General features: G+C 50.9%; 2 protein-coding genes across 2 annotated transcripts in view; one reads left to right on the forward strand and one right to left on the reverse strand.

The window, feature by feature from the left end:
- PCYT1A (phosphate cytidylyltransferase 1, choline, alpha) overlaps positions 1-2,600 on the forward strand; it is a 30,265-nt gene extending 27,665 nt beyond the window's left edge. Inside the window, exons 6-7 of the mRNA XM_025377396.1 lie at positions 1,226-1,414; positions 2,071-2,600. Coding sequence (XP_025233181.1) covers positions 1,226-1,414; positions 2,071-2,277 — 396 coding nt within the window. The 3' untranslated portion in view covers positions 2,278-2,600. The remainder of the gene's footprint in view (positions 1-1,225; positions 1,415-2,070) is intronic.
- Positions 2,601-7,994: 5,394 nt separating this feature from the next.
- SLC51A (solute carrier family 51 alpha subunit) lies at positions 7,995-24,701 on the reverse strand. The gene is made up of 9 exons (XM_025376582.1): positions 24,477-24,701; positions 23,395-23,489; positions 14,534-14,688; positions 13,898-13,971; positions 13,339-13,497; positions 12,691-12,802; positions 11,535-11,681; positions 8,929-9,034; positions 7,995-8,360 (listed from the first exon to the last, which is right to left on the reverse strand). The coding sequence occupies exons 1-9, from the start codon at positions 24,512-24,514 to the stop codon at positions 8,224-8,226; spliced, it is 1,023 nt and encodes a 340-aa protein (XP_025232367.1). The 5' UTR covers positions 24,515-24,701; the 3' UTR covers positions 7,995-8,223.
- Between the last annotated feature and the right edge of the window lie 310 nt (positions 24,702-25,011).

A 25,011-nucleotide genomic window follows, 5' to 3' on the forward strand; every position in this document is an offset into this window, starting at 1 on the left:
TCCTGGCTAACACGGTGAAACCCCGTCTCTACTAAAAAATACAAAAAACTAGCCGGGCGAGGTGGCGGGCGCCTATAGTCCCAGCTACTCGGGAGGCTGAGGCAGGAGAATGGCGTGAACCCGGGAGGCGGAGCTTGCAGTGAGCTGAGATCCGGCCACTACACTCCAGCCTGGGTGACAGAGCGAGACTCCGTCTCAAAAAAAAAAAAACAAAAAAAAAACATATTCCCTTTCCTCTTTATGATCTGGAAATTATGAGAGCACTTTTCTTTTTCTTTTTTTGAGATAGAGTAACACTCAGTCACCCAGGCCAGAGTACAGTGGCACAATCTTGGCTTACTGCAGCCTTGACCTCCGGTGTCAAGTGATCCTTCCATCTCAGCCTCCTGAGTAGCTGGGACTATGGGCACAGGCCACCATACCCAGCTAATTTTTTATATTTTTATTTTTAGTAGAGATGAGGTCTTGCTATGTTGTCTAGGCTGCTTTCGAGTTCCTGGCCTCAAGCAGTCCTCCCACCTCAGCTTCCCAAAGTGCTGGTATTACAGGCATGAGCCACTGTGCCTGGCCAAGGATACTTTTCATTTGACTAAAGACTCCCCTCCCCTCCGCCACAGGGTTTATACCGTTTTCCTTTCCTTTAGCAAAGTCGGTAGGGCCAACGAGTGTCAGCATTTCGCAGATGAGTAAACGGACCTTAAAACACGAAAGCAGCAAAAGCGAAAACACAGCTCATTAAAATAATGGAGTCAGCCAGCGACAGGGGAGACGCAGTTCGATGAGCGGATGAAGCGGAAGATCAGTGTTTTCTCCCTCGATCCATCGTGATGCGTTATTCTCGGCAGTGCTGTGCAGGGATCTTTAGCTGCCTCTGTATCTCCCTCTGGAATGAAGTTTGGGTCATGCTGGGCATGTTTATGTTCCAAGTTTATGTTTTATCTTTAAAACTCTGACTTTATTTGGCTACCTGCCTGTGACTGGGTATAGCCTATATTTTTAGTTTATTCCCAAATGCCCACAATATTAGCATTACTATTTTGTGTGTGCATCCACAGCATATCTTATCTGTTATTATGCTAATGATGTGTAGGGTAGATTAAAGCAAAGCAGAATTCTAGACTGAAAACAGTGTCAGTTGAGTGCTTGAGCCATGTTTTTTTGTTCTCTTATGGTAGAGAAGTTGGGCATGAGCATTATTTCTCAAAATAGTTGTTTCTTTATCTAGGAGAAGAAATACCACTTGCAGGAGAGGGTTGACAAAGTAAAGAAGAAAGTGAAAGACGTGGAGGAAAAGTCCAAAGAATTTGTTCAGAAGGTGGAGGAAAAAAGCATTGACCTCATTCAGAAGTGGGAGGAGAAGTCCCGGGAATTCATTGGAAGTTTTCTGGAAATGTTTGGTCCGGAAGGAGCGCTGGTATGTTCTTCCCCACTGGACAGTGTAGGGAGCTCCCATGTCGTGGAAAGAATTACAGAATCATCGAGCAGAAAGGGACGTCGACAATTAAGGAGTGATCTAGTCTAGTCCCCTTATCTGGGCAGAACTATCTTTCAACTGTCCCCAGCAAGGTTTTTGAAATCTTTACAGAAAGAGGTTACACATTCTCCTAGATCATTTTGCCAGCTCTCTATCAGCCTTGAAATCTGGTGACAAGATAAGCAAAACGCCTTGCCCAGCTTTTATTTGTGGTATGATTTTAGATAGAAGGAAAGGAAAGAATAAAGAATAATAAAAAGAAAGCAGCCTCCACTCCAAGTAGCTGCAGCATGAACCCCAGGTCAGGTGGGAGTTCTGTCTTTGAGGAGTAGCAGTCTTTTCAGCCAAATGAAACATTGAGCAAGTGAGTCCTAGGTTAGATATCAGGAAGGATCTGTCTGTGAAGGTGTTTGGATGGATTAGAATAATCCTAGAACAGATTATCCGGGAAGAATGGGGAATTTCCCGGGTAATGAGAGCAGGTGAGCACCGTGAAATCAGTAGTACGGCATAGACTGCCCTAGTCCCAGATGCGTCGGTGATGATTCGGTGGGATCCGCGGTATTGTCTCTGACTCTTCCTTTCGGTTTCTCCAGAAACACATGCTGAAAGAGGGGAAGGGCCGGATGCTGCAGGCCATCAGTCCAAAGCAGAGCCCCAGCAGCAGCCCCACTCGCGAGCGCTCCCCCTCCCCGTCTTTTCGATGGCCCTTCTCCGGCAAGACCTCCCCACCTTGTTCCCCAGCAAATCTCCCCAGGCACAAGGCTGCAGCCTATGATATCAGTGAGGATGAAGAAGACTAGTTTTCCTCCCTCCTTTCCTCTCCTCTCCCTCTGTCCCATTACCTTCAAAGCTCTCTGTTGAATTCCAGACTGTGACCCCAACACTAAACCTAAGGACAGCTACAAAGGAAAGACAACTGGGGCAAGAGGACCCTGGACTGGGGGAACCAGAACAGCCTGTCCTCCAAGTGACATCACTCGCCCACACGAAGGAGGGGCTGCACCTTAGAAGCCTGCTCTGCACCCATTTACCCTCCCCGAGGGCTTTGTTTCACTGTTTGTGTTCACGTGATCTCAACAGGGAAATCGTCATTTTTATTACGTTTTTTTAAAATTAGTCTTTCCAATGTAGAACTAATGTTTTGCCCGAGGAGTGGGCAGAAGAAGGAGGTAGTGTAATACGCAGAGGCCTTTTCTTCCCAGTACACTATAGCATTTGCCTTCCATTCTGAAGCGAAGCGGCTTGCCAAGTCCTTCACGAAATGAGCCATGCTGATGGGTAATCTGTGGAGAAATATCTTAATTTTGATTTCCTTAAGGAAAAGCTAACAGCCAAGTTACTGTCACAAATCCCCTCAACGTACTGCTGTCACTAGTGTCATTGTGGCTGTAGGAAGGAGATCTGAGCCTAACTTGTCTCACTCCCTGAGGAGTTTCTTACTGGACCCAATGGGGGCCATGAAGACACTGACGGGGATGGAAGCATGGCATCAGCTGCAGTGTTTCTGCTGTGTCCATCTTCTCAGAAATTCTGTGTCTGCTGCGTCCATCTTCTCAGAAATTCTGTGACCCGGTTCTCTGGGCGCCTTTGTGAGTCTCTTTCCTGCCATCTACCGTCAAAGGAAGGAACGCTTTTCGGGTTACGAGGATGAGGAGAGGAGCGGGACAATACTCAATCCCATGCCAAGTCAGTTGAGATTCGTTTCCTACTGGGAGGAGTGCCTGGCCCTGCTACTCCTATTTGAATGTTATTAATGTTACCTAGCCTTTTACAAAGGATACTTTGTAAATGTCTGCCGTTGGAACTTGATGTCAATCCCTTTTGGTCATAGCCATATTGAATAGAGAGATTTGCACAGAATGTAGAAGCAAAAGCATAGGAAACACCTTCCTTTCTGAAGCAACAGCCTCATCATCTTGACCTCTGTCCCTCTGAAGAACATTCTTCACTGGAACCAGAGCTCCACAGAGTCTTTTCTTTTCCTCGGAGAGCCGCGGCTGGCAGGGACCTCCCTCCACCGCCCTCCAGCAAGCCACAGAGCATGCCCTCACGGGACAAGACGTGGTACGTTTTCTCCTTTTCTCCCCACTTCTCACACGCCTGGTGGTTGTGGTGCCATCTCCATGTTAGCTTGCCTGGGGGGATTCAACATTCCAATCGAAGGATGCTAACACCTAACACCTGCCCTCACGCCTAACACCTGCCCTCACGCCTAACACCTGCGCTCACGCCTAACACCTGCCCTCACGCCTAACACCTGCGCTCACGCCCAACACCTGCCCCAACGCCCAACACCTGCCCTCACGCCTAACACCTGCCCTCACGCCTAACACCTGCGCTCACGCCTAACACCTGCGCTCACGCCTAACACCTGCCCTCACGCCCAACACCTGCCCTCACGCCCAACACCTGCCCCAACGCCCAACACCTGCCCTCACGCCTAACACCTGCCCTCACGCCTAACACCTGCGCTCACGCCTAACACCTGCCCCCACGCCTAACACCTGCCCCAACGCCTAACACCTGCGCTCACGCCTAACACCTGCCCCCATGCCTAACACCTGCGCTCAGGCCTAATACCTGCGCTCACGCCCAATACCTGCCCCAACGCCTAACACCTGCCCTCACGCCTAACACCTGCCCTCATGCCTAACACCTGCCCTCATGCCTAACACCTGCTGTTGAGCATGATCTAACTTTCAAAGCCCTGGCCTCCTGTCTCCTTAGCTACTTAGCTACATGGCCTAGCCGATCATCAGCCATCAGTAATCCTGTGGCTAGATTCAGGGGAAAATGGCTTCTGTCCAGGCCCCACCCCCTGTCACTCATAAATACCCCTTGTGGGGGTGGAGTTTTAGTGTTTTCAGCTAAGAAAACCACATTTTCTCTTTTCTTGCCTCTCCGCTAGGACTGTGAGCATCTCATAGTCCATCCCTTAAACACTTTCTGGTAACCTGTTCTTCCACCTGAGGGTCAGAAGTTGGAATCATTGCCTGCACAGCAGGACTATCTAGGTTCTTAAAACTTGGATCGCCCAGGCCAGGCGCGGTGGCTCACGCCTGTCATCCCAGCAGTTTGGGAGGCTGAGGCTGGTGGATCACTTGAGGCCAAGAGGTTGAGACCAGCCTGACCAACATGGTGAAACCCTGTCTCTACTAAAGACACAAAAATTAGCCAGGCGTGGTAGTGCGCACCTGTAATCCCAGCTACTTGGAAGGCTGAGGCAGGAGAATCCCTTGAACGGAGGCGGAGGTTGCAGTGAGCCAAGATGGTGCCACTGCACTCCAGCCTGTGTAACAGAGCGAGACTCTGTCTCCAAAACAAAACAAAACAAAACCACACACACAGAAATAAAAAGAAATAATAAAAATAAATAAATAAAAATACTTGGATCACCCAGAAAGTTAGAGCGTCACAGAGGAGAGGGAGAATGAAGCCTCTTGTTATCCTGATTGCCTATGAAAATGACATTTCTAACTCTTCTCTTGAAGCGCAGTTCTTACTGTCAAAACTGGTCATACAAGCTTTGGCCTGGAGTCCTGTCTTTGAAACAGTTGAAGTTAGTGTTTTCCCGTGTTCCCCAGCGTTTATATATAGTCTCATCTTATCTGCGCCAGCCTTCGCGCTCTGGGAATTCTGCCTGCTTCCGTCTGACTGACTCTCCCTGGGGTGGAGAGGCCTCTGCTGAAGCCCATCGTCGTGGTTCCTCCGAGTGCACGTTACACAAGTGGATTTGGACAGACAGGGAGATGCCCAGAACATGGCTTTCCTCCCTCCCCACGGGAGCCGCGCCTCCTGCACACATAGTCTGGGTCCCGGGTGTTTGCCCTTTTCCTCTGCTCCCGGTGGGCTGCTTTTGGCATGCCCTGTGCTTGGAACGGACCTGCAGGCTGACAGACCTCTGCGACTGCTGGGCCAGCACACGTACATGTTCTTGGGAAACTCCCTTTCCCCTTTTGGTGAGTTTCTACCACCTCAGTCTAATCGTTTTTTCTGAAGCTGTTTGTTTGAAGCTGAAGTCTTTTATGGTGTGGCATATTAGATACTTTGGGGTAAATGTGGTCTTAGGTGCTGGACAAGCATGGGTAGACAGAGGAAGCTGTTGGAATGTTGCATAATTTGGTCATCTGTGCCTAATTAAATGAGGTTAGAGGTGTGTGCACCACAACAATGCCTGGCATCTAAATCTTCAGATATTAATGTTTGAGGCTATGGAGCCGTTTCCCTGATTCCCGTACAAGAAAGCAGCCAACATGGATGGGCCAAGTGTGGCCAAGATGACGGAGCCAGAAATGCTGGCCGTAGAGTAGAGCCTCTGTGTGTGAGACGTAAGAAGGCCAGAGCCCTGCAACCAGAGCTGAGGAGGTGCCAGCGCAGCCACTGCCTTCCAGGGGCCTGGACAGAAAGCTTGCTCTTATGCTAGACTCAGAAGCACTGAAGAATGGAGGTTGAAACTTTAGAGGACTAGAAAGGGATCATTTGTGCTGCTGCAGCTATTGCTGATAGCTAGAGCCAAAGACCATTATTTTGCTGAGGCTTGGGTGAGAAAGGGATGTGAGGAGGTTGAAAATCCTGAAGAAGAGAAAAAACATGAGGGAGGTTGAGAAAACTTTTGACACTTTCTGATTGCCGGTAACTCCTTAGGCTGCACCTGAGTGATGGTGGTTTTTTTGGAGGCTGCACAGCTGGTCAGACCATCTCTAGATGTTCTTTCCACAGTGGTTCACAGGGCGTCGTTCTCCCTTCCTGGATTATCTTGACTATGGGTAGCTATTTTCAAGAGCTCTTTGCCTTTTTAATCCTGCTCCAGATCACTTATCCAAAATCTTTCCAAATCAATTATATTTTGCCGCTTTTCTTTAATTCCCTAAAAGCCATAGCTTCTAGATTTTCTATCAGCACACAGTCTCACCAGAAGTTGAACCAATACAGGTAGAAAAAGGAAGCCCCCCATTAACATCGGGTTAATGGTAGAGCCAATGTTTTTAACTGGTGGTATTTTTTTAAACTTACCAATATAAGTATTTTTAAAGGTTCTATTTTTCAAAGTCATAACAATGATTGTTCTTGTTTTCTCTCATAGAATAGACTGCCATGGGATAAAGAGTGGTCCCTAGCTTCTATTTTTCCAAGTAAATAAGTAGAACATGTTCTTGGGATTATACCATTAAATGTTAATTTTCTTGAAGAAGAAAGATTGTTGTCTGCCAGGATTTTATGTTAGCACTCGGATTGAGGCAGAAAACGGAAGCACCAAGTTTAACACTGGGATGGCGCGGGTTGTGTTCCTGGAGGTTTGAAGTGGGCCTTCCTGCCTTTTGAGGGGAAAACTGACTGTTTTGAGCATATCCTGGATTAGTTGGGTTGTTTTGTATTGAGGATCCCTAGAAGACAAGAGAGTCTTGGAAAGGGCTGCTGGCTTCGTCGTGAACGTTCGTCCCATCACCAGTGTGAGTCCGCGAGGAAGTTTTCCTCAAGTGGGGTTCAGTCTCTAATTTTCCTGTCTGTTATTAGTTTGTTCTGAGTTATTTTGGATTTTGTTCTTTAGCCAAATAAAGGCAATGTGGTTTTACCTCATGTTCCGTGTCCTGTGGTTTTTTGTTGTTGTTGTTGTTTTTAGAGACGGAGTTTCGCTCTCATTGCCCAGGCTGGAATGCAGTGGTGTGATCTTGGCTCACTGTAACCTCTGCCTCCCGGGTTCAAGTGATTCTCCTGCCTCAGCCTCCCGAGTAGCTGGGATTACAGACATGCGCCACCACGCCCGGCTAATTTTGTGTTTTTAGTAGAGACGGGGTTTCTCCATGTTGATTAGGCTGGTCTCGAATTCCTGACCTCAGGTGATCCACCCGCCTCGGCCTCCCAAAGTGCTGGGAATACAGGTGTGAGCCACCGCGCCTGGCCATATGCTGTGTTTTGACCTGTGTGGTGCATTTTATGGATTTGGGACTTTTACTTGGACTCTCGGTGCCTTTGCTTCCACACACTGATTCTCTCCTCAGAAATCAAGCTCCATGACCACAGCATCAGGAAATTCCTTTTGTAGCTTGTCACCGAAGACTCAAAAGCCATTGTCCCACAAAGCGAGGCTGACCCAGACCCCAGGGCCCCGTGGGGTTGGTGCTCTAGTAGCACATCTGTCAGGGAAAGGTCACCTTCCGTCTGTTCTCCAGAGGCTCCTGGCTTCTTCAGGACTTTGGGCTGGTACTATTTTGCCTCACCAAGTTCTCCTTTTCTTATACCAGACACAATACTATATACTCTTCTTTTCATCTGCTTTAGGAAAGCTCAGTAAACTTTCTTTTATTTTTTTTTCCAGAGACAGGGTCTGGCTGTATCACCCAGGCTGGAGTGTATAGCACAACCGTCGCTCACTGCAGCCTCAACCTCCTGGGCTCAAGTGATCCTCCCGCCTCAGGCTCCCAAAGTGCTGGGATAGCAGGCATGAGCTGCCACACCCAGCCAGCAATATACAACCTTGAAGGGCTAATAGTGACATGGACAGAGGCAGTGGGCCCAGTTACACATTTTCAGACGTCATCTTGTTTATTACAAAACTTAAAACACCTTCCCCAGGCAAGATACAATTTTATCCTACACATTGTTCACCTTCATCTGTAGAGTCAAATGTCATCTGCCAGCTTGTGTTGACAAGCGGAATGCTTTCCGTTTGGTCAAGGTTGAGGGACGGTACAGAAATCTTATATTCTAATGAGTACAGCATCCTTTCACCATCCAAGCCATCCACCTTAGGCTTGGAGGTTCAAGTCCGGGTCTAGAGAAGAGAACGTTTCGTACCCAACCTTGTGGTCTTTCCTTCGGTAGTACATTCGTGTCAGCACGGTCATGAGGAAGGCCTCCAGGATGAGGAGGTGGCAATTCATCACTGCAATGTGGGGGGAAATACAGGGTAGGTTATGCTGCAGTGTGGGGTGAAATACAGGGTAGGTTATGCTGAGTCACAGAGGTGGTATTTTACTAGCAACCCTGGCAGAGGAGTGGAGCAACACTGTCTCCAGTTGATCCCCAAACTAGGACCTAGGGATACAAAATTGTCATAAATAACATGGGGTTAATGGTAGAGCCAGAACCAGAACTTGGCTGTCTGCTTCTGTGCTGTGAGGCTAGCATTAAAGTTCATTTCTTCTGTGTGTTCCATCAACATGACTTCTGTTTTTTAACCACACCCATTCCTCTCCCGGGAGCTGAGGACTGAACCCATGGCTTCCTGGGTTGGCCCTCAGGGCTGGCCTCAAGCTGGGGGGTTTCCCTTCTCTTCTGTGTGATCAGAGAGGTCATCCTTTCCTCAAAGCCATTGTTGGCATTTCCCGGAGATCCCTTCTGAACACTGAGCAGAAGTCAGGCCGGCCTAATGTCTGTTCTGAGGCCCTTTCTTTCCTGACTTTCCCCGTCTCATCCATCCCACGATGGGATAGGAGCCTTCACGTGCTCACCTTGAGACCTGGTTTTAGAGGAAAAGGGAGGCGAACACGCAATCTGCCCGCCGTTGGCCAAGACTGAGAAGATGGCGGGCTGTAGGGCAGTCAGGATGAGGAGAACCTGCGGAACATAAAAGAGAGGCAAGGGTGGGCTAGGCCTGCTCTCACGGCACAGAGCGCAGCCAGCCCACTGCTGGGCCTTGCCCTTCCACGGGCAGGTTCCACCCACCACCAGATCTGTGCAGTCACAGAGGGTTGAGGCTGTCACTTCATTAAAAATCTGTGGGATTTTCATCTTCAGGCAAATGACGTTCTCATTTTCTACCCACTATTTTATTAGAGTTTCTGACAAGATACAAGAACTCATTTTTAATTCCCTTTCTCAGCCTTGGCTACCAGTGAGCACTTACTGGATAAAAAGATGGGTGATTAGAGAAGTCATTCCATCTAGCTCACGTGCCTGAGGTCCCTGTTCTAGAATAATGGACAATTCACCATGAAAATGCCCTTTGAAAACTCTGCCATGCCAGGGACTGCAGGGAGAGGGCACTGGGGAATGTGTTTAATGGGTGCCGGGTTTCAGCTGGGGAAATTTCAGTTCTGGAGATGGATGGTGGTAATGGTAGTGCAACGATGTGAATGTACTTAATGCCACAGAACCTTACACTTCAAAATCATTAACAGGGCAAATTTTACCAAGATTTCACCACAATAAAGAAAGAAGGCGAAAGATGAGAAGAAGAAGAAGAGGATCACTGTCCAGAGGCCCTGGAAGCACGGTCTATCTTAGTGTTGCCCTCCCTGAGTACGCTGTGTGGAAGACTCAGCTTCTTCGAGGCTGGCGTGGCTCGCCCAGGCTGCCCCACATTAATCATGGGCAGGCTCGGCCATCACAGGGCTCAAGTACATCTGGGACCTAGAACCTTTCTGCCCCTTCAATCCCTGACTTGTTCCGGGGACTTCTCTCTCTGTTCCCATAGCCTCTTCCATTCTACCTACTTTGTGCCTGGAAGTTCACATTTCGGAGGCATCTGCATAGATCAAATGAGAATGTATGTGAATTCACTCTGTTAACTGTAGGGCAGTCATTATGCCTTGGGAGTAGAAGACCAGCAAGGAGACAGGATGGAGAGAGAAGAAGACCAAGACTGGGCTAGAAGTCATTGCATTTGGTGGAAAAGTCATCTTTGGGGTTAGAGAATGCAGCGCGTAGAAGGCGGGCAAACATGCCTTTGAGAGAATTTTCAGAAGCGGTGTGAAGATGAAGGTTAGGGTAAGGAGAAGACAGATATGTGCAGGAGTCAGACATACCTGGGTGTAAATTCTAGCCCCATCCCGTATGTGCCTTTGAGCAAGAACATCTCGAGGTCTGTTTCTTCCTTTGTAAAATGGGAATAATAATGACTCCTAGGGTTGTGAAAATTTAAGTGTAATGTGTGAAAGTGCCTCGCAGGTGGTGTGGGTAGTTCCTGTAGCTATGCTAGTGCTGCTGCTGGTGTTGATGGATTATAGGATTTTAGGAAGTCATAGGTAGAAAAGGAAAGGAAGAAGCAAGGGTAGACAAATTTAAGGTTTGTTAACATACGTGTTATAGGTGAAATTGTGTCCCCCAAAAAGCTATGTTGAAGTCTTGCCCCCAAGTACTTGTGACCTTGTTTAAGAACAGTTTGTTTCACATGTAATTGGTTGAGATGAGGTCGTAGTGGAATAGGGTAGGCCCTTAATCCAATTTGACTGGTGTCCTAAAAATAGACGAGACAGGCGGGTGCAGTGGCTCACGACTGTAATCCCAACACTTTGGGAGGCCAAGGCGGGTGGATCACCTGGGGTCAGGAGTGTGAGACCAGCCTGGCCAACATAGTGAAACCCTGTCTCTACTAAAAATACAAAATTCGCTGGGTGTGGTGGTGCGCGCCTGTAATCCCAGCTCCTCGGGACACTGAGGCAGCAGAATTGCCCAACCCAAGATCGCACTCCTGCACTCCAGCCTGGGCAACAGAGCAAGATTCTGGATTCCGTTTCCAAAAAAAAAAAGAAGACACACAGAAACACATGGGGAGAATGTCATCAGACAATGGAGGCAAAAACTGGAGCGACACAAATGCTGGTCAAGGGTCGCCCAGGACTCTGCTGGAAACCACCGGAAACAGAGGCTGGAGACCCCCGCAGGGCTCAAACGGAGCCCTAGGACTCCGCTGGGAACCACCGGAAACAAGAGAGGCTGGAGACCCCCGCAGGGCTCAAAGGGAGCCCCAGGACTCCACTGGGAACCACCGGAGACAGGAGAGGCTGGAGACCCCCGCAGGGCTCAAAGGGAGCAGGGCCCTGCGGGCTCCTTGACTGTGGGCTTCTAGCCTGCAGCACATGAGACAAGACGTACATGTTGTTTCAAGCCATCTGGTTTGTGGTATTTTGTCATGGCAGCCCTGGGAAACAATTCCAGCACAGAAAGACAAAAAGCGGGAAGCACAGGAAGCATTTTCCAAATCTCTTGGGAGATCTGAGACTTATGAAAAAATGTCCGGGCCCACTTTGAGCCTTTGTTGGTCTCACCTCCTAACCCCAACCATTTGTAGGTCTGTCTGTTATGAAACACCTTTTCTCCCCCAGGGCGTAGTTACCTGGAACAGAGCAAATTTGGCTCCCATGCTCTGCTCACCCAGGTGTAGCCTGGCTTGCCGGGAAAGGATGCCCAGGGTCCAGAGAGCCAGCAGTGTGGACACGCCGAGGAACGTGTTGATCCACAGAGCTGTGCTCGTCTCAGAAATCTGGTGGCAACAGAAAGTAGTCAGGCAGGCAAGATTTCTCTCCCTCTCTCTTTCTTTTTAAGAGATGGTGTCACTCTGTCACCGAGCTGATTGCAGTGGCGCAATCATAGCTCACTGCAGCGTCACATTCCTGGCTCCAGTGGTCCACTAGCCTCAGGCTCCTGAGTAGCTGGGACTACAGGTGCACACCACCATTCCCAGCTAATTTGTTTTGTTTTTTAAAAATAATAGAGATGGGCCAGGCGTGGTGGCTCACGCCTATAATCCCAGCACTTTGGGAGGCAGAGGCGGGCGGATCACCTGAGCTTAGGAGATCGAGGTCATCCTGACTAACACGGTGAAACCTCGTCTCTACTAAAAATACAAAATGAGCCGGGCATGGTGGCGCATGCCTGTAATCCTAGCTACTCGGAAGGCTGAGGCAGGAGAATTGCTTGAACCCGGGAGGTGGAGGTTGCAGTGAGCTGGGATTGTGCTATTGCACTCCAGCCTGGGCAACAGAAGAGAAACTCTGTCTCAAAAAAAAAAAAAAAAAGAGAGAGATGGGATCTCACTATGTTGCCCAAGCTGGTCTCAAACTCCTGGCTTCAAGTGATCCTCCCGCCTCAGCCTCCCAAAGTGCTGGGATTACAGGTGTGAACCACCACGCCCAGTCTAATTTTAGAAAAAGGGGCTCGCTATATTGCCCAGGCTTGTCTTGAACTCCCACTCTTGAGCAGTCCTCCCACCTCGGCCTCGTGAGCCATTGGGATTACAGGCATGTGTCACGGCACCCGGTACTTCCTTCGATCTCTCCTCTCCCATGGCAGGAAAGGTAATGAGCAAAGCCCCAGAGCCTGGGCCTACTGCAGTTCTTTGCTCTCCCTGGCAGAGTCCCTGAGCCTCTGTGTTCCCACAGCCACCCTTTTCTGGGGCCCTCTGTCAAGGGGTGTTGCCTCTGGCTGTTCCTTTTAGAACACAAAGGTGCTAAATGAGTCTTGGGCTGTGCTGCCCCTTCCTCCTGGCTTACGTCTGCCGGGTCATAGATGCCGTCGGGGATGAGAAACAGGCCCACCAGGCTCAGCGTTATCTTCAGGAAGGCGTATTGGAAAGGACCCAGCATCAGCAGCTGAAGCTTCTTCCTGCGTGGGGAAGAGGGTGAGGAACACAGGCCACAAACCAGCTGTCCCAGGAAGACCCCCCGCTCCTCACTGGGCTCCTGCGCCGAGGCTTGGCTGCCACCATAAACACCAGCCAGGTTAAGTGGGTGGGGACGGAGGAAAAAACCAGAATGTTGAGAGTGCTGGGAACCCTCTTAGTCTCCCGCTCACCTCCAGACCAGAATGCTTTCTTTGGAGCGAGGTCTGGGAGTGTGACCTCAACCTCATTCACCAAAGTGGGCAGAAGGGGCAAGCAAGCGAATGGCCCAAGTCCAGTTTTCTCTGTGTGGCTAAGGCTTGCAGGGTGCAGTGAAGTTCAGTGATGAGAATTTAGGAGCTCTCTTTCCTCTGCTCCCCTGTCCCCTGAGGTTGGTGCCCCTGAGTCCTGGCTGTGGGATGCCCACCTTTCCGTCACTAGCTTTGGCCCATTCACGCCGAATTCCCAGAGCCTTGAAGAGGGCTAGGGGGCCAGAAGAAGCTCCCCAGCTCCTGGAGGAGGCACCTTGGCCCTGCCTCACCTGGTGAGCAGCAGCCGCGGACAGCAGGGGCAGCAGCAGCAGCAGGGGCCTGTGTGGACCATCATCGGGGTGTCCCTCAGCGTCCTCAGCACTGCCTCCTTCCCCCCAAAGCCTTCCACCATGACCAGCATCAGCAGGTAAAAGCACACGGCATAAAACCTGGGGTGGGGAGAGAAGGGGGCCTACGAGGTGGGGGCACGCTGCAGGGTCACCCCTTTGCTGCCGGAGGGAAAGACGGCAGGGACAGGCGGGGCTCACCGAGGGGAAGAGGTAGGGCTGGGCATTCTGGGTGTGTTCCCCAAGAGGAGCAAGGGAGAGGAGACAGGACAGGACTGGGAGAAGCGGAATTTCAGACTGGGAGCAAAGGGCTGGCTGAGGAATGTGCCAGATGTGAAAGCAAGGCATTCCCTGAGCAGAACCAGGAGTGCAAGATCCCCGAACTAGCACAGTTTGGGAAGGGCCAGACTCATGGTCAGCTGGGATCAAGGACACGGACTCCGGAGTCCTGGTGAGCGGGAGCAGAGGGGCCCTCGGAGGGGGAGTGAGGCAAGACACTCACGAGGCGATGGCCATTTCCACCAGAAACAGGGAACGAGGGATCCAGAGACCAAAGCAGCAGAACACAGACACCACCTGTTGAGAAGGGGCAGGAGCAGGTGAGGGCGGGAGGGAGCCCGCTGAGGCTCCTGAAACCTTTTGTGGCACCGGCACAGAAGGCAAAACCTGTACATTTAGGCAGCGTTCCTTAAACGTTGCCAGCCGGAAGAAGGACTAATTAAATCAAGCAAACCAAGGACCTGTGTAATGGCTGTGGGAGGGCGTTTCAAACGCCTCGACATAAGGATGGAGCTGAGTGTGACCCTGTGGAATGAGACTTCCCCACACAGGAACCACGGCCTGCCTCTACAGGAAGGAAGCGCTTTTAATAGCAATACTGTGGCAGGGAGCAGTGAGTGAGGCCGCTGGTGGGCTGAGCAGGTCTCCAGCTGTCTCCGCAGCCCTTAGAATTCAAACACTGCATCCCACAGCCTTGCAAGCGGAGGATCCTTACTGCAAGGGGAGGCCGGATTGCAAACCCTCAGCGGGTAGTGGCAGGGAAGTCTTCGCTGAAGTGAGTTGCTGAGTTTAGAGGAATTCTCACATTGGTCTCTGCCTTCGTTTCAGTTCCCCCCGCAGGGCAGCCCCAGGGCCTCACCGTGGGTGCCGAGCTATTCCAGAGCAGAGACCGCCTCTTGATGGGGCAACGGGTGTTCTTGTACAGGTAGACGGCATCCTCCAGGAAGATGGCAATGGAGCCCAGCACCAGCAAGGTCATGATGCTGGTGAGGGCAAGTTCCACAGGGCCCAGGGCTAGAGGAGGAGAAGGCAGAGAGCTGACGACCGGGACTGAGCGGGAGAAGGTGTGGGCTTGTTCCCTCGGATCGAAGTGGCCTTACTGGATCTAGGCTCTCACCCGAGCACAGGAATGATGATTTTTTAGACTTTTTTTTTTTTTAGATGGAGACTTGCTGTGTCACCCAGGCTGGAGTGCAGTGGTGCAAAATTGGCTCGATGCAACCTCCGCCTCCCGGGTTTAAGCAATTCTCCTGCCTCAGCCTGCCAAGTAGCTGGGGTTACAGATGCCCACCACTACACCCGGCTAATTTTTGTATTTTTAGTAGAGATGGTTTTCTCCGTGTTGGCCAGGATGGTCCCGAACTCCTGACCTCAAGTGATCCACTCGCCTTGGCCCCACAAAGTGCTGGGATTACAGGCCTGAGCCCCCGTGCCTGACCCCAATTCACTTTTCTATCTCCAGTGCCAAGTGTTACACTAGCAAATGTAGATCAATTAACATAATTGAAGCAGAATGTAATTTATGGGACATTCTGGAGCTGTTTAAGTTGATTTCACCATAATTATATGGTGAAACCAAGACATCAGGAGGGTACTTTTTTGTGGGGAGGACAGGGTCTCACTCTGCCACCCAGATTGGAGGGCAGTGGTGCGATCATAGCTCACTGCAACCTTGACCTTCCGGGTTCAAACCATCCTCCAACCTCAGCCTCCCAAGTAGCCTGGGACTACAGGCGTGCACCACCACCACGGCCGGCTAATTTTTATGATTTTCTGTAGAGACGGGGTCTCACTACGTTGCCCAGACTGGTCTCAAACTCCTGGGCTTAAGCAGTCCTCCCACCTTGGCCTCCCAAAATGCTGGGATTACAGGTGTGACCCACCACACTAGACCAGGGGGAACTTCAACAAAAGAGAAATGGATACAAATAAAAACCCCAAGGACACCTGACCCAAGCTGGCCTCATGCTTGGTCTTACGTGAAATATAGTCCATTGGTTCTCAAACTTTCATGGATATTGCAATCATTTTGGGAGTTGTTAAAAAGCAGCTAGCTGGCCGGGCGCGGTGGCTTACGCCTGTAATCCCAGCACTCAGGGAGGCCGGGTGCGGTGGCTCACACCTGTGGTCCCAGCACTTCGGGAAGCTGAGGTGGGCAGATCACTTGAGGCCGGGAGTCCAAGACAAGCCTGGCCAACACAGCAAAACCCCACCTCTACTAAAAACACAGAAATTAGCCGGGTGTGGTGCTGCCTGCCTGTGGTCCCAGCTACTCGGGGAGAGGTGGAGGCTGCAGTGAGCCAAGATCACACCACTGCCCTCCAGCCCAGGTGACAGAGCAAGACCCTGTCTCAAACAAACAAACAAAAAACAACAAGAAGAGGAAAATGTCTATAATACTGAAAAAAGTTAGCAATGTTTATGTTTGGGTGATGGGACTACGGATGATTTGTGTCTTCTTTTCTATCTTCTTACTTTTTTCTCTTTTCTGAGTATTCTTTTTTTTTTTTTTAAACAACTTAAATTTATTTTCTCACCGTTTTGGAGGCGAGAAGTTCAAGATCAAGGTGTCAGCAGGTTTGATTTCTCCTGAGGCCTCTCTGCTCCACTTGCAGACAACTCCCCTCCCCTCCCCTCCCCTCCCCTCCCTCCTCCCTTCCTCCCTCTCCTCCCCTTCTTTTCTTTCTTTCAACAAAGTTTCACTCTTGTCACCCAGGCTGGAGTGCAGTGGCCTGATCTCAGCTTACTGCACCCTCCACCTCCCAGGTTTAAGTGATTCTCCTGCGTCAGCCTTGCAAGTAGCTGGGACTACAGGCACCTGCCCAGCTAGTGGAGACAGTTTTCGCCACGTTGGCCAGGCTGGTCTTGATCTCCTGACCTCAACTGGTCTGCCCGCCTTGGCCTCCCAAAGTGCTGCGATCACAGGCGTGAGCCTCCGCGCCAGGCCTAAACATTAACTAATAAACCATCACAGAGAAAGCCCATTGCTAACTGGGATCACAGGCGTGAGCCTCCACGCCCGGCCGACACCCACGTTTCTACTGTGTCCTCACACGGCCTTTTCTCCGTGTGTGAAAATCCCTAGTGTCTTTCTTTTCCAATTATTCTATAATGAATATGTATCTTATAACAAAAATAAACCTTTTTTTGGAAAAGAACATATTTTTCCAAATATACAATGATGTGAAAAATTTATTTTGTGTCATGTTTACAAAAACAGAACATAAAATTATAGGAATAATATGATTTCTACAAACGTTAAATAAAAGCATAGAGAAAGGGCCAGGATTACAGGGCTCATGCCCTGTAATCTCAGCACTTTGGGAGGCTGAGGTGGGTGGATCACCTGAGGTCAGGAGTTCAAGACCAGCCTGGCCAACATGGTGGAACCCCATCTCTACCAAAAATACAAAATTAGCCAGGCGTGGTGGCGGGCGCCTGTAATCCCAGCTACTCTGAGAGGCTGAGGCAGAAGAATTGCTTGAACTGGGAGGTGGAGGTTGCAGTGAGCTGAGATCACACCACTGCACTCCAGCCTGGGTGACAGAGCCAGACTCTGTCTCAAAAAAAAAAAAAGGAAATTACACTAAGATATCTGCGGTGCCTGTCTCTGGGTGAGACTGTAGATGCTTCTTTCTCTTTTTACTGTTCTGTATTTTCTTTTTTTGTTAAACTAAACCTGAATGATTTTTATAATAGAAATGTTTAATTAAAAAAAATTCAGACAATAGGCAAAGTCCAGACAGGAAAAAGCCAAAATTAATGCAGGTGGTTTTCCAAAACCAACGTTCCATGGTTGGGAAAGCAGGGCCATTGCTAGAGCCTCTCTTACTCCAGCCCCGTGTGCTCATCAGCCCTTGGAGAGTGTAAAAACGGCCCTTCACATGCCCACCAACCCAGTCTTTCCCAGTCCTCATTTCCCTAACTGCCCCCTGCTCCGTGAAAACCTCCGTTGCGGGTGACGTTTCGTCCTCCGTCCGCCCACATCAGGGCTGTTTGTATTTACATAGCTGTTTACTCGCTTATTGCCGGCTCTCCACCTTGTGGTGCAAACTCCACGGAGGCAGGGACCTTGTCAAGCTTGTGCTGTTCTCAAACGCCTGGAGCAGTAACTGCTCTGTAACTATTTGTTGAATGAAAGCAATAGCCTGTGAGAATTCCTATCATCATCCCCATTTTATAGACTTTTTCAGGAAACGAGGCTCAGAGAAGGAAGCACCTCGCCCAGGGTCACACGACCTGGAAGTGAAGGAGCGGAAATTGAAGCACAGGGAAAGCCCACACTCCTATTAACCATGACACACAGTGACTCCAGGTGTGTGTACTCGTGGATGTGGGAGAGATTTTCAAGGCAACCTGGGGGGGCTGTTCCATTTATGAAGGTGAGGGTGGGGCAGATTCTGACTGTTCAACACAAAAGGTTTTGCAGTGTCTTCTAACTGTCGCCTTTGGTACTCTAATTAGGAAAGGAAAAGTTCCTTAGCATCCATAGTCCGATACTGGGCCTGCCCATCAGACCATCTTCTTAGGAGATGGCAGGAGATGGCAGGAGATGACCTCTTCTTTTCTGGTTGAACTCAATTTCCCCCAAAGTGCATCTGAATGGATACTATGGGACAAAAGTATTCCACGGCTGAAGAGTTTTTGGAAATGCATTAAAGTTACATATGATGATTCCTGCAGAGCATAATGAAATTTTTAATCTGCTAATTTACATTGTAAATTTCCAAAAGGAGGGTCTAGAATGCACCTTTTGCAAAACTTAACTTTTTTTTTGAGATGGAGTCTCACTCTGTCGCCAGGCTGGGGTGCAGTGGTGTGATCTCAGCTCACTGCCACCTCCGCCTCGTGGATTCAAGCGATTCTCCTGCCTCCGCCTCCCAAGTAGCTGGGATTACAGGTAACCACCACCATGCCCGGCTAATTTTTGTATTTTAAGTAGAGAGAGGGGTTCACCATGTTGGGCAGGCTGGTCTCGAACTCCTGACCTCACATGATCCACCCGCCTTGGCCTCCCACAGTGCTGGGATTACAGGCGTGAGCCCCCGCGCCTGGTCACAAAACTTAGCTTCCTACAGAACTCTGTTTCCAGGAAGGACTCCGTGGGGTTAAGTTTCTGAGACTTTGGGAAATGCTTGTCTGGCTGACCATTGTGACTATAATCATACTTACAGCAACTATTAAATTTCCCACTGTCTCTAGAATAACAAAGATTACTTTTTAAAAGAATGAAAACAGGAACATTAAATAAAAATTTGAAAAAAGAATAATCACCTGTAATCCCCGCTTTCTAACCAAAAATTATTTCCATGATTGCGTATCTGCTTCCAGGAGGTTAGGAGCACAGTATGGGGTGTTGGAGTCAGACACTTGAGTTCAAAGTAAAATGCCACTTACCAATAGCTCTATGACCATAGACAGTTACTTATCCTCTCCTTAAGCTTCTTAGCAAAGCACCTGGCGTGTAGTATTTGTTCAATAAAAAGTAGATTTAAGGCTGGGCACAGTGGTTCACACCTGTAATCCCAGCACTTTAGGAGGCTGAGGCAGGAGGATTGCTTGAGCTGGGGAGTTTGAGATCAGCCTGGGCAACAAAGTGAGACTGTGTCTCTACAAAAATTAATAGTTAGCCCAGGCATGGTGGTGTGTGCCTACAGTCCCAGCTACCCGAGAGGATGAGGTGGGAGGATCACTTGAGCCCAGAGATTGAGCTGCAGTGAGCCGTGATTAAAAAAAAAAAAAATTGGCCGGGTGCGGTGGCTCAAGCCTGTAATCCCAGCACTTTGGGAGGCCGAGACAGGCGGATCACGAGGTCAGGGGATCGAGACCATCCTGGCTAACACAGTGAAACCCCGTCTCTACTAAAAAATACAAAAAACTGGCCGGGCGTGGTGGCGGGCACCTGTAGTCCCAGCTGCTTGGGAGGCTGAGGCAGGAGAATGGCGTAAACCCGGGAGGCGGAGCTTGCAGTGAGCTGAGATCCGGCCACTGCACTCCAGCCTGGGCGACAGAGCGAGACTCCATCTCAAAAAAAAAAAAAAAAAATTGATTCAATGGTTCTTCCAGAATAATAGCTTTCTCTCTCTCCCTCTTTATTTTTATTTTTTAAATTGAGACAGGGTTTCGGTCTGTTGCGAAGGCTGAGGCTGGTGGTACAATCATAGCCCACTGCAACCTCGACCTCCCGGGGTTGCAGCATGGCCCACCATGACTGGCCTGAAATAGTTTTCTTAGCATTTAATTTTAAGTTCGAGACCAGCCTGGGTAACACGGAGAAACTCCATCTCTACAAAAAAACCACAAAAATTAGCCGGGCTTGGTGGCAAGTGCCTGTGGTCCCAGCTACTTGGGAGGCTGAGGTGGGAGGATTACCTGAGCCCAGCAGGTGGAGGGTTGGGGTGAGCCAAGCTCGCACCACTGCCCTCCAGCCTGGGTGACAGAGCGAGACCCTGTCTCAAAAAAAAAAAAAAAAAAAAAAAAGGAACAACAGAGTTTACGAATGAAGTGAGGAGGTTTTGCCACATCCTCCCAGAGGCACGTCTTCCTTCTCTGTCGGTGCCATCGCCATTGCCCAGAACTAGCACTTACACACCTAGGTCTTTACCAGATTGCCTGCTCTTTCTTTGAATTGCCTGTTTGCCACACTTCCTCTTCTTTCCCTGCCGCTGCCCTGCCTCAGACTGTTTTCCCGCATGCCGGGCCAGGGCAACAACCTCTCATTTGCATCCCTGCCTATTTCCTGCTGTTGCTGAGATGGAGTCTTGTTCTGTCGCCCAGGCTGGAGTGCAGTGGCATGATCTCAGCTCACTGCAACCTCTGCCTCCCGGGTTCAAGCAATTCTCCTGCCTCAGCCTCCCGAGTAGCTGGGACTACAGGCACCCGCCACCTCGCCTGGCTAATTTTTGTATTTTCAGTAGAGATGAGGTTTCACCATCTTGGCCAGGCTGATCTTGAACTCAACCTCAAATGATCCACCCGCGTCAGTCTCCCAAAGTGCTGGGATTACAGGCACGAGCCACCGCGCCCGGCCATGTCCCTGCTTCTTAAGGCTCTTCCTCTGCTGTCCATCCTGATTACTAATTAATGGCCGTGAAGCACTGCTTTCATCCAGCCACTCCCAGTCTCAGAGCCCTCAGCAGCTCCTTCTCTCTGTGGGATAAAGTACAGCTCCTCTGCCAGCCCAGCAGGCATCAGGCCTCACCTCACCTGCCGAGCCCTCTCAATTGTCCCCGGTTCTTCCACCAGGATCCTTGAATCCTGCCAGGCCTCACTCCCCTGGGCCTGGGGCACCCCCGACTCATCCTCTCAGCTTCCCTGTCCCGGAGGGAGGGCCGCTGGCCAAATCCTCCCCACTCTGCCTGCAGCAAGGCTTGCTGGACTAGCAGAGTCAGCATGGCCTGTTCTGAGCAGCCTTGGGGTTCCTATTTGCACATTTTGAAGGAAAGCAATGTGAGAACCTTTTCATTGTGTGAGACAAGGTTTCTCAACCTGAGCGCTGTTGACACTTTGGCCCGAATAATCTTTTTTGTGGGGGCTCTTCCTGTGTACTGTAGGAGTTTAGCAGCTTTCCTGGCCTCTGACCATGAGGTGCCAGAAGCACCTTCCAGTGTGGCACAGGAACAGTCTCCGGACACTGCCAAGTGTTCCCTGCGGGGAGAGCTGCTGTGTAAGGGAAGGCTTGTACCGCCAGCTGCACTCGGAACAGGAGGTTCCTGGAACTGGATGTAGCAGCCGCCTGCTGCGCAAACCACAGAGTGGCCACCAGGCATCTCCGGACACTCTGCAGTTGGCAGCCGCTCTGGTTCAGATAATCTGAAATGAAGCCATACACAGCCCAAGGACACGCCCACATCTGCGTCGGAATGCAAACTGAGAGCTTCCTGTTGCCTGGGAAATGCATTAAATGTGCTACAGAGACATAGACTTCTAGCCAACATTTCACAGGTAGTCAATATGCAGCAGGAAAACAAAATAAAATGCAGGCGTGAGCCACATTTTCTCTAAGCATGCTTGGGCCATGATTCTCAATGTTTTTGGTGTCCAGGGAATAAGCGGAGCCCCATCCTATGCCTTTCACTTTCTTTTTCTTTTCTTTTTTCTTTTTTTTTTTTTTTCTTTTTGGGACGTAGTCTCACTCACTGTCACCCAGGCTGGAGTGCAATGGCATGATGTCGGCTCACTGCAACCTCCACCTCCCGAGTTCAAGTGACTCTTCTGCCTCAGCCTCCTGAGTAGCTGGGACTTACAGGTGCCCGCCACCACGCCCAGCTAATTTCTGTATTTTTAGTAGAGACGGGGGTTTCACCATGTTGGCCAGGCTGGTCTCGAACTCCTGACCTCAGGTGATCAGCTCACCTCGGCCTCCCAAAGTGCTGGGATCACAGGTGGGAACCCACTGCGCCTGGCAGATGCCTTTCACTATTTTTTTTTTTTTCCTGAGACGGAGTCTCGCTCTGTCACTCAGGCTGGAGTGCAGTGGTGCAATCTCAGCTCACTGCAACCTCCACCTCCCGGGTTCAAGAGATTCTCCTACCTCAGCCTCCCGAGTAGCTGGGATTACAGGTTTACTCTACCATGCTCGGCTAACTTTTGTATTTTTAGTAGTAGAGACAGGGTTTTCACCATGTTGGCCAGGCGGGTCTCAAACTTCTGGCTTCAAGTGATCCGCCCACCTCAGCCTCCCAAAGTGCTGGGATTACAGGCGTGAGCCACCGCGCCCAGCCCAATGCCTTTCACTTTGAAAAGTAATTCAGTAACAGAATCTTGTTGGCCAACACTGAGAGGACACTTTTGCAGGTTCACCTATTTTTTTTTTAAATTATTGTTTTATTCGAAAAAGTGCTTCTTGCAAAAGGGAGGCTGCAAAACAGAGACCTCTGCAACAATTACTTGTTTTTTCTTAAAGTGAAAGAATGGGTGGGATCCGGGGGATCAAAGCGGTAGATAGACGACCAGGAGCACCCCCAAGTTATTTTCAGGAAACTGTGACAAAATGCAAAGGTAAAATTTCCAGTCAAGGAATTCTTCCAACAACTGAACTTGAGCTAGTCTCGGGGATCCCCACACCCTCCCCTTCAGTGGAAAAGTGTGACTTATTATTGCAAACCAGTTACTCCACTACAATAAACACATCTGTCTACCTGAAAGCTCTGGGGTGGAATGAGGCAAATACCCACAAACACACACACACCCAACAACAGAATGCCCCAGTGAGGAGAAGGGTTTTCAGAAAAGCCTGGATCCTTTCCAGAAAGGAGGCTGGATCGTAAAACAAATCCAGCTGGTTCACCTCTGTGAAGCGCGTCACCCACAGTAACCACCCTCTAGAATGCCATGCGTCCAGGGCAGATGCCGCGCAGGCCTCCAGGAGACCCGATGGGGCCTGGACCACTTGGGCACCACCTGGAGTCCCCAGATGGCGCTGGGGTCTGAAAAAGCGCCCCAGGTCGCAGTGCCCCAGTGTGAATGAGCTTTGGGGCCAGGTTTGTGGAGGCCCAACATGAGGGTTGCTCTCCGGAGCCAGGCTCTCGTGCTGCCCTTTTGACCCCTGACTCCTTGAGGCATTGCCCTTCTCCAAGGCCTTAACCACGATGACGACAGCGGGCCAGTTATTCTTCCCAGCTGCCCAGGTGGACCAGCTCAGGGCCGCCTCTCCCCAGCTCCACTCAGCAATCCTGGTTTCCCTCCTCTCAGTTCCCTCTGGCGAGGGTCCCCACTCACCTCTCAGGAGCTGGGCTGCTGTGGGTGGATGGGAGAAGCAGGCGGAGGGGATGCCGTAATTGGTCTTCAGCACCTCCAGAAGATCTGCTGTGTATCTGGCGAGACACCAGCCTGTGCTCAGAACCGTGGGGGCTGGGGGAAGGGGGAGGGCTGCATGCTGGACCCTCAACCACTCCTGAGCACAGGACTTTGTCTGTTGCCCTCAGGGTCTCTTTCTCTCTCTCTTCCCTCCCTCCCTCCCTCCCTCCTTTCCTTCCTTCCTTCCTTCTTTTCTTTTTTTTTCTTTTTGAGACAGGGTCTTGCTCTGTTGCCCAGGCTGGAGTGCAGTGGTGTCTTGGCTCACACAAGCAGCCTTGACCTCCCGGGCTCAAGTGATCTATTCAGCCCCCGTCCCCAGGGAGGAAGCTGGGACTACAGGTGCACGCCACCACACCCAACTAATTTTGTATATTTTTGGTAGAGACAGGATTTCGCCATGTTGCTCAGACACTAGTCTCGAACTCCTGGACTCAAACTGGAACTGGGCCTGAACTCCTGGACTCCTGCCTCAGCCTCCCAAAGTGCTGGGATTACAGGTGCCCGGCCTCAGGGCCGTTTTCTTAGAGGGAGTGGAGAACTGGCCCAGGCAGGGGAGTAAGACAAGCTGCCACCCAGCTGGGGCGTGCCTGGCTGCAGTGCCTGAAGAGCCCACCGTGGATTCTCTCCATGCTGGTCGGGCTGCAGCCCAGGGACTGACCACTGACCAGAGAGGAAGAGCAGGATCCCAGAGGAAGGGTGAGTCCTTGCAGAGGGACGGCCCCCTGCTACTGAGGGGGCTGCCACTTCCTCTGGGAATGCCCTCCACAGCCCCTGCTCTGGGATCTTTCTCTCCCCACGGTGGGGGGCAAGGCCAAGGCCCTGAAGTGTCACACCCTGGCCCAAACCCACGTTGTCCCTGAGGACCTAGGAACAGCCAGACCATTTTCAGTCCTGTCTCATTCTGAGTGCGGCAGCCAAAGGGCTCTGGGAGGGAGAGAGGACAGGAGGGGGACAGGCGCCGCCGCTGCTTAGCAACTGGCCCAGGGCCCGCCGCCCTCACTTACCTGGGGTCAAGCTTTATCTGGGTCCTGCACGGCTCCATGCCGCTTTCCCTCCAGCAATCCCGCAGGCACCGCGGGGGAGACGGGCAGGCGGGGCGGCAGGTGTGGGCCCGGGGCCGGGCGGGGGCCAGCGGAGTTCCAGAGACTTCCCCTCTGCCGCTGTCCCTCCTTGAGCTTCCTGGGCCAACTTTTCTATCTCAGAGTTCACCCTGGAGGAATTTGATCCTCGAGGCTGGCGAGGTTCCCTGTGCCTGACTCATCCCTGCCCCCAGGCTGGTCCCTCCCACCTCCTGGACAGGCGCCTTTGGCCACCCCTTGCCCCTGGCCCGGCCCATCCTATAGGAGTTTTGTGGAGTCCACCCTGCCCTTCCAGGAACGCTCTGGGGTGGGGTGGGCTCGCCACAGAGCTCCTGCCCTGGGTGGGGGCGGGGACGACGTCCTGACTCCTCCCCGCAGTGCTCCCCGGTCAGATGCCCCTGGAGAAGCTGCTGGAACTCAGGCTCCGGCTCCGCAGTGGGGAGACTCAGGCTGAGTCCTC

This window comes from Theropithecus gelada, chromosome 2 (genome assembly GCF_003255815.1).
Source record: "Theropithecus gelada isolate Dixy chromosome 2, Tgel_1.0, whole genome shotgun sequence".
Classification (NCBI taxonomy): domain Eukaryota; kingdom Metazoa; phylum Chordata; class Mammalia; order Primates; family Cercopithecidae; genus Theropithecus; species Theropithecus gelada.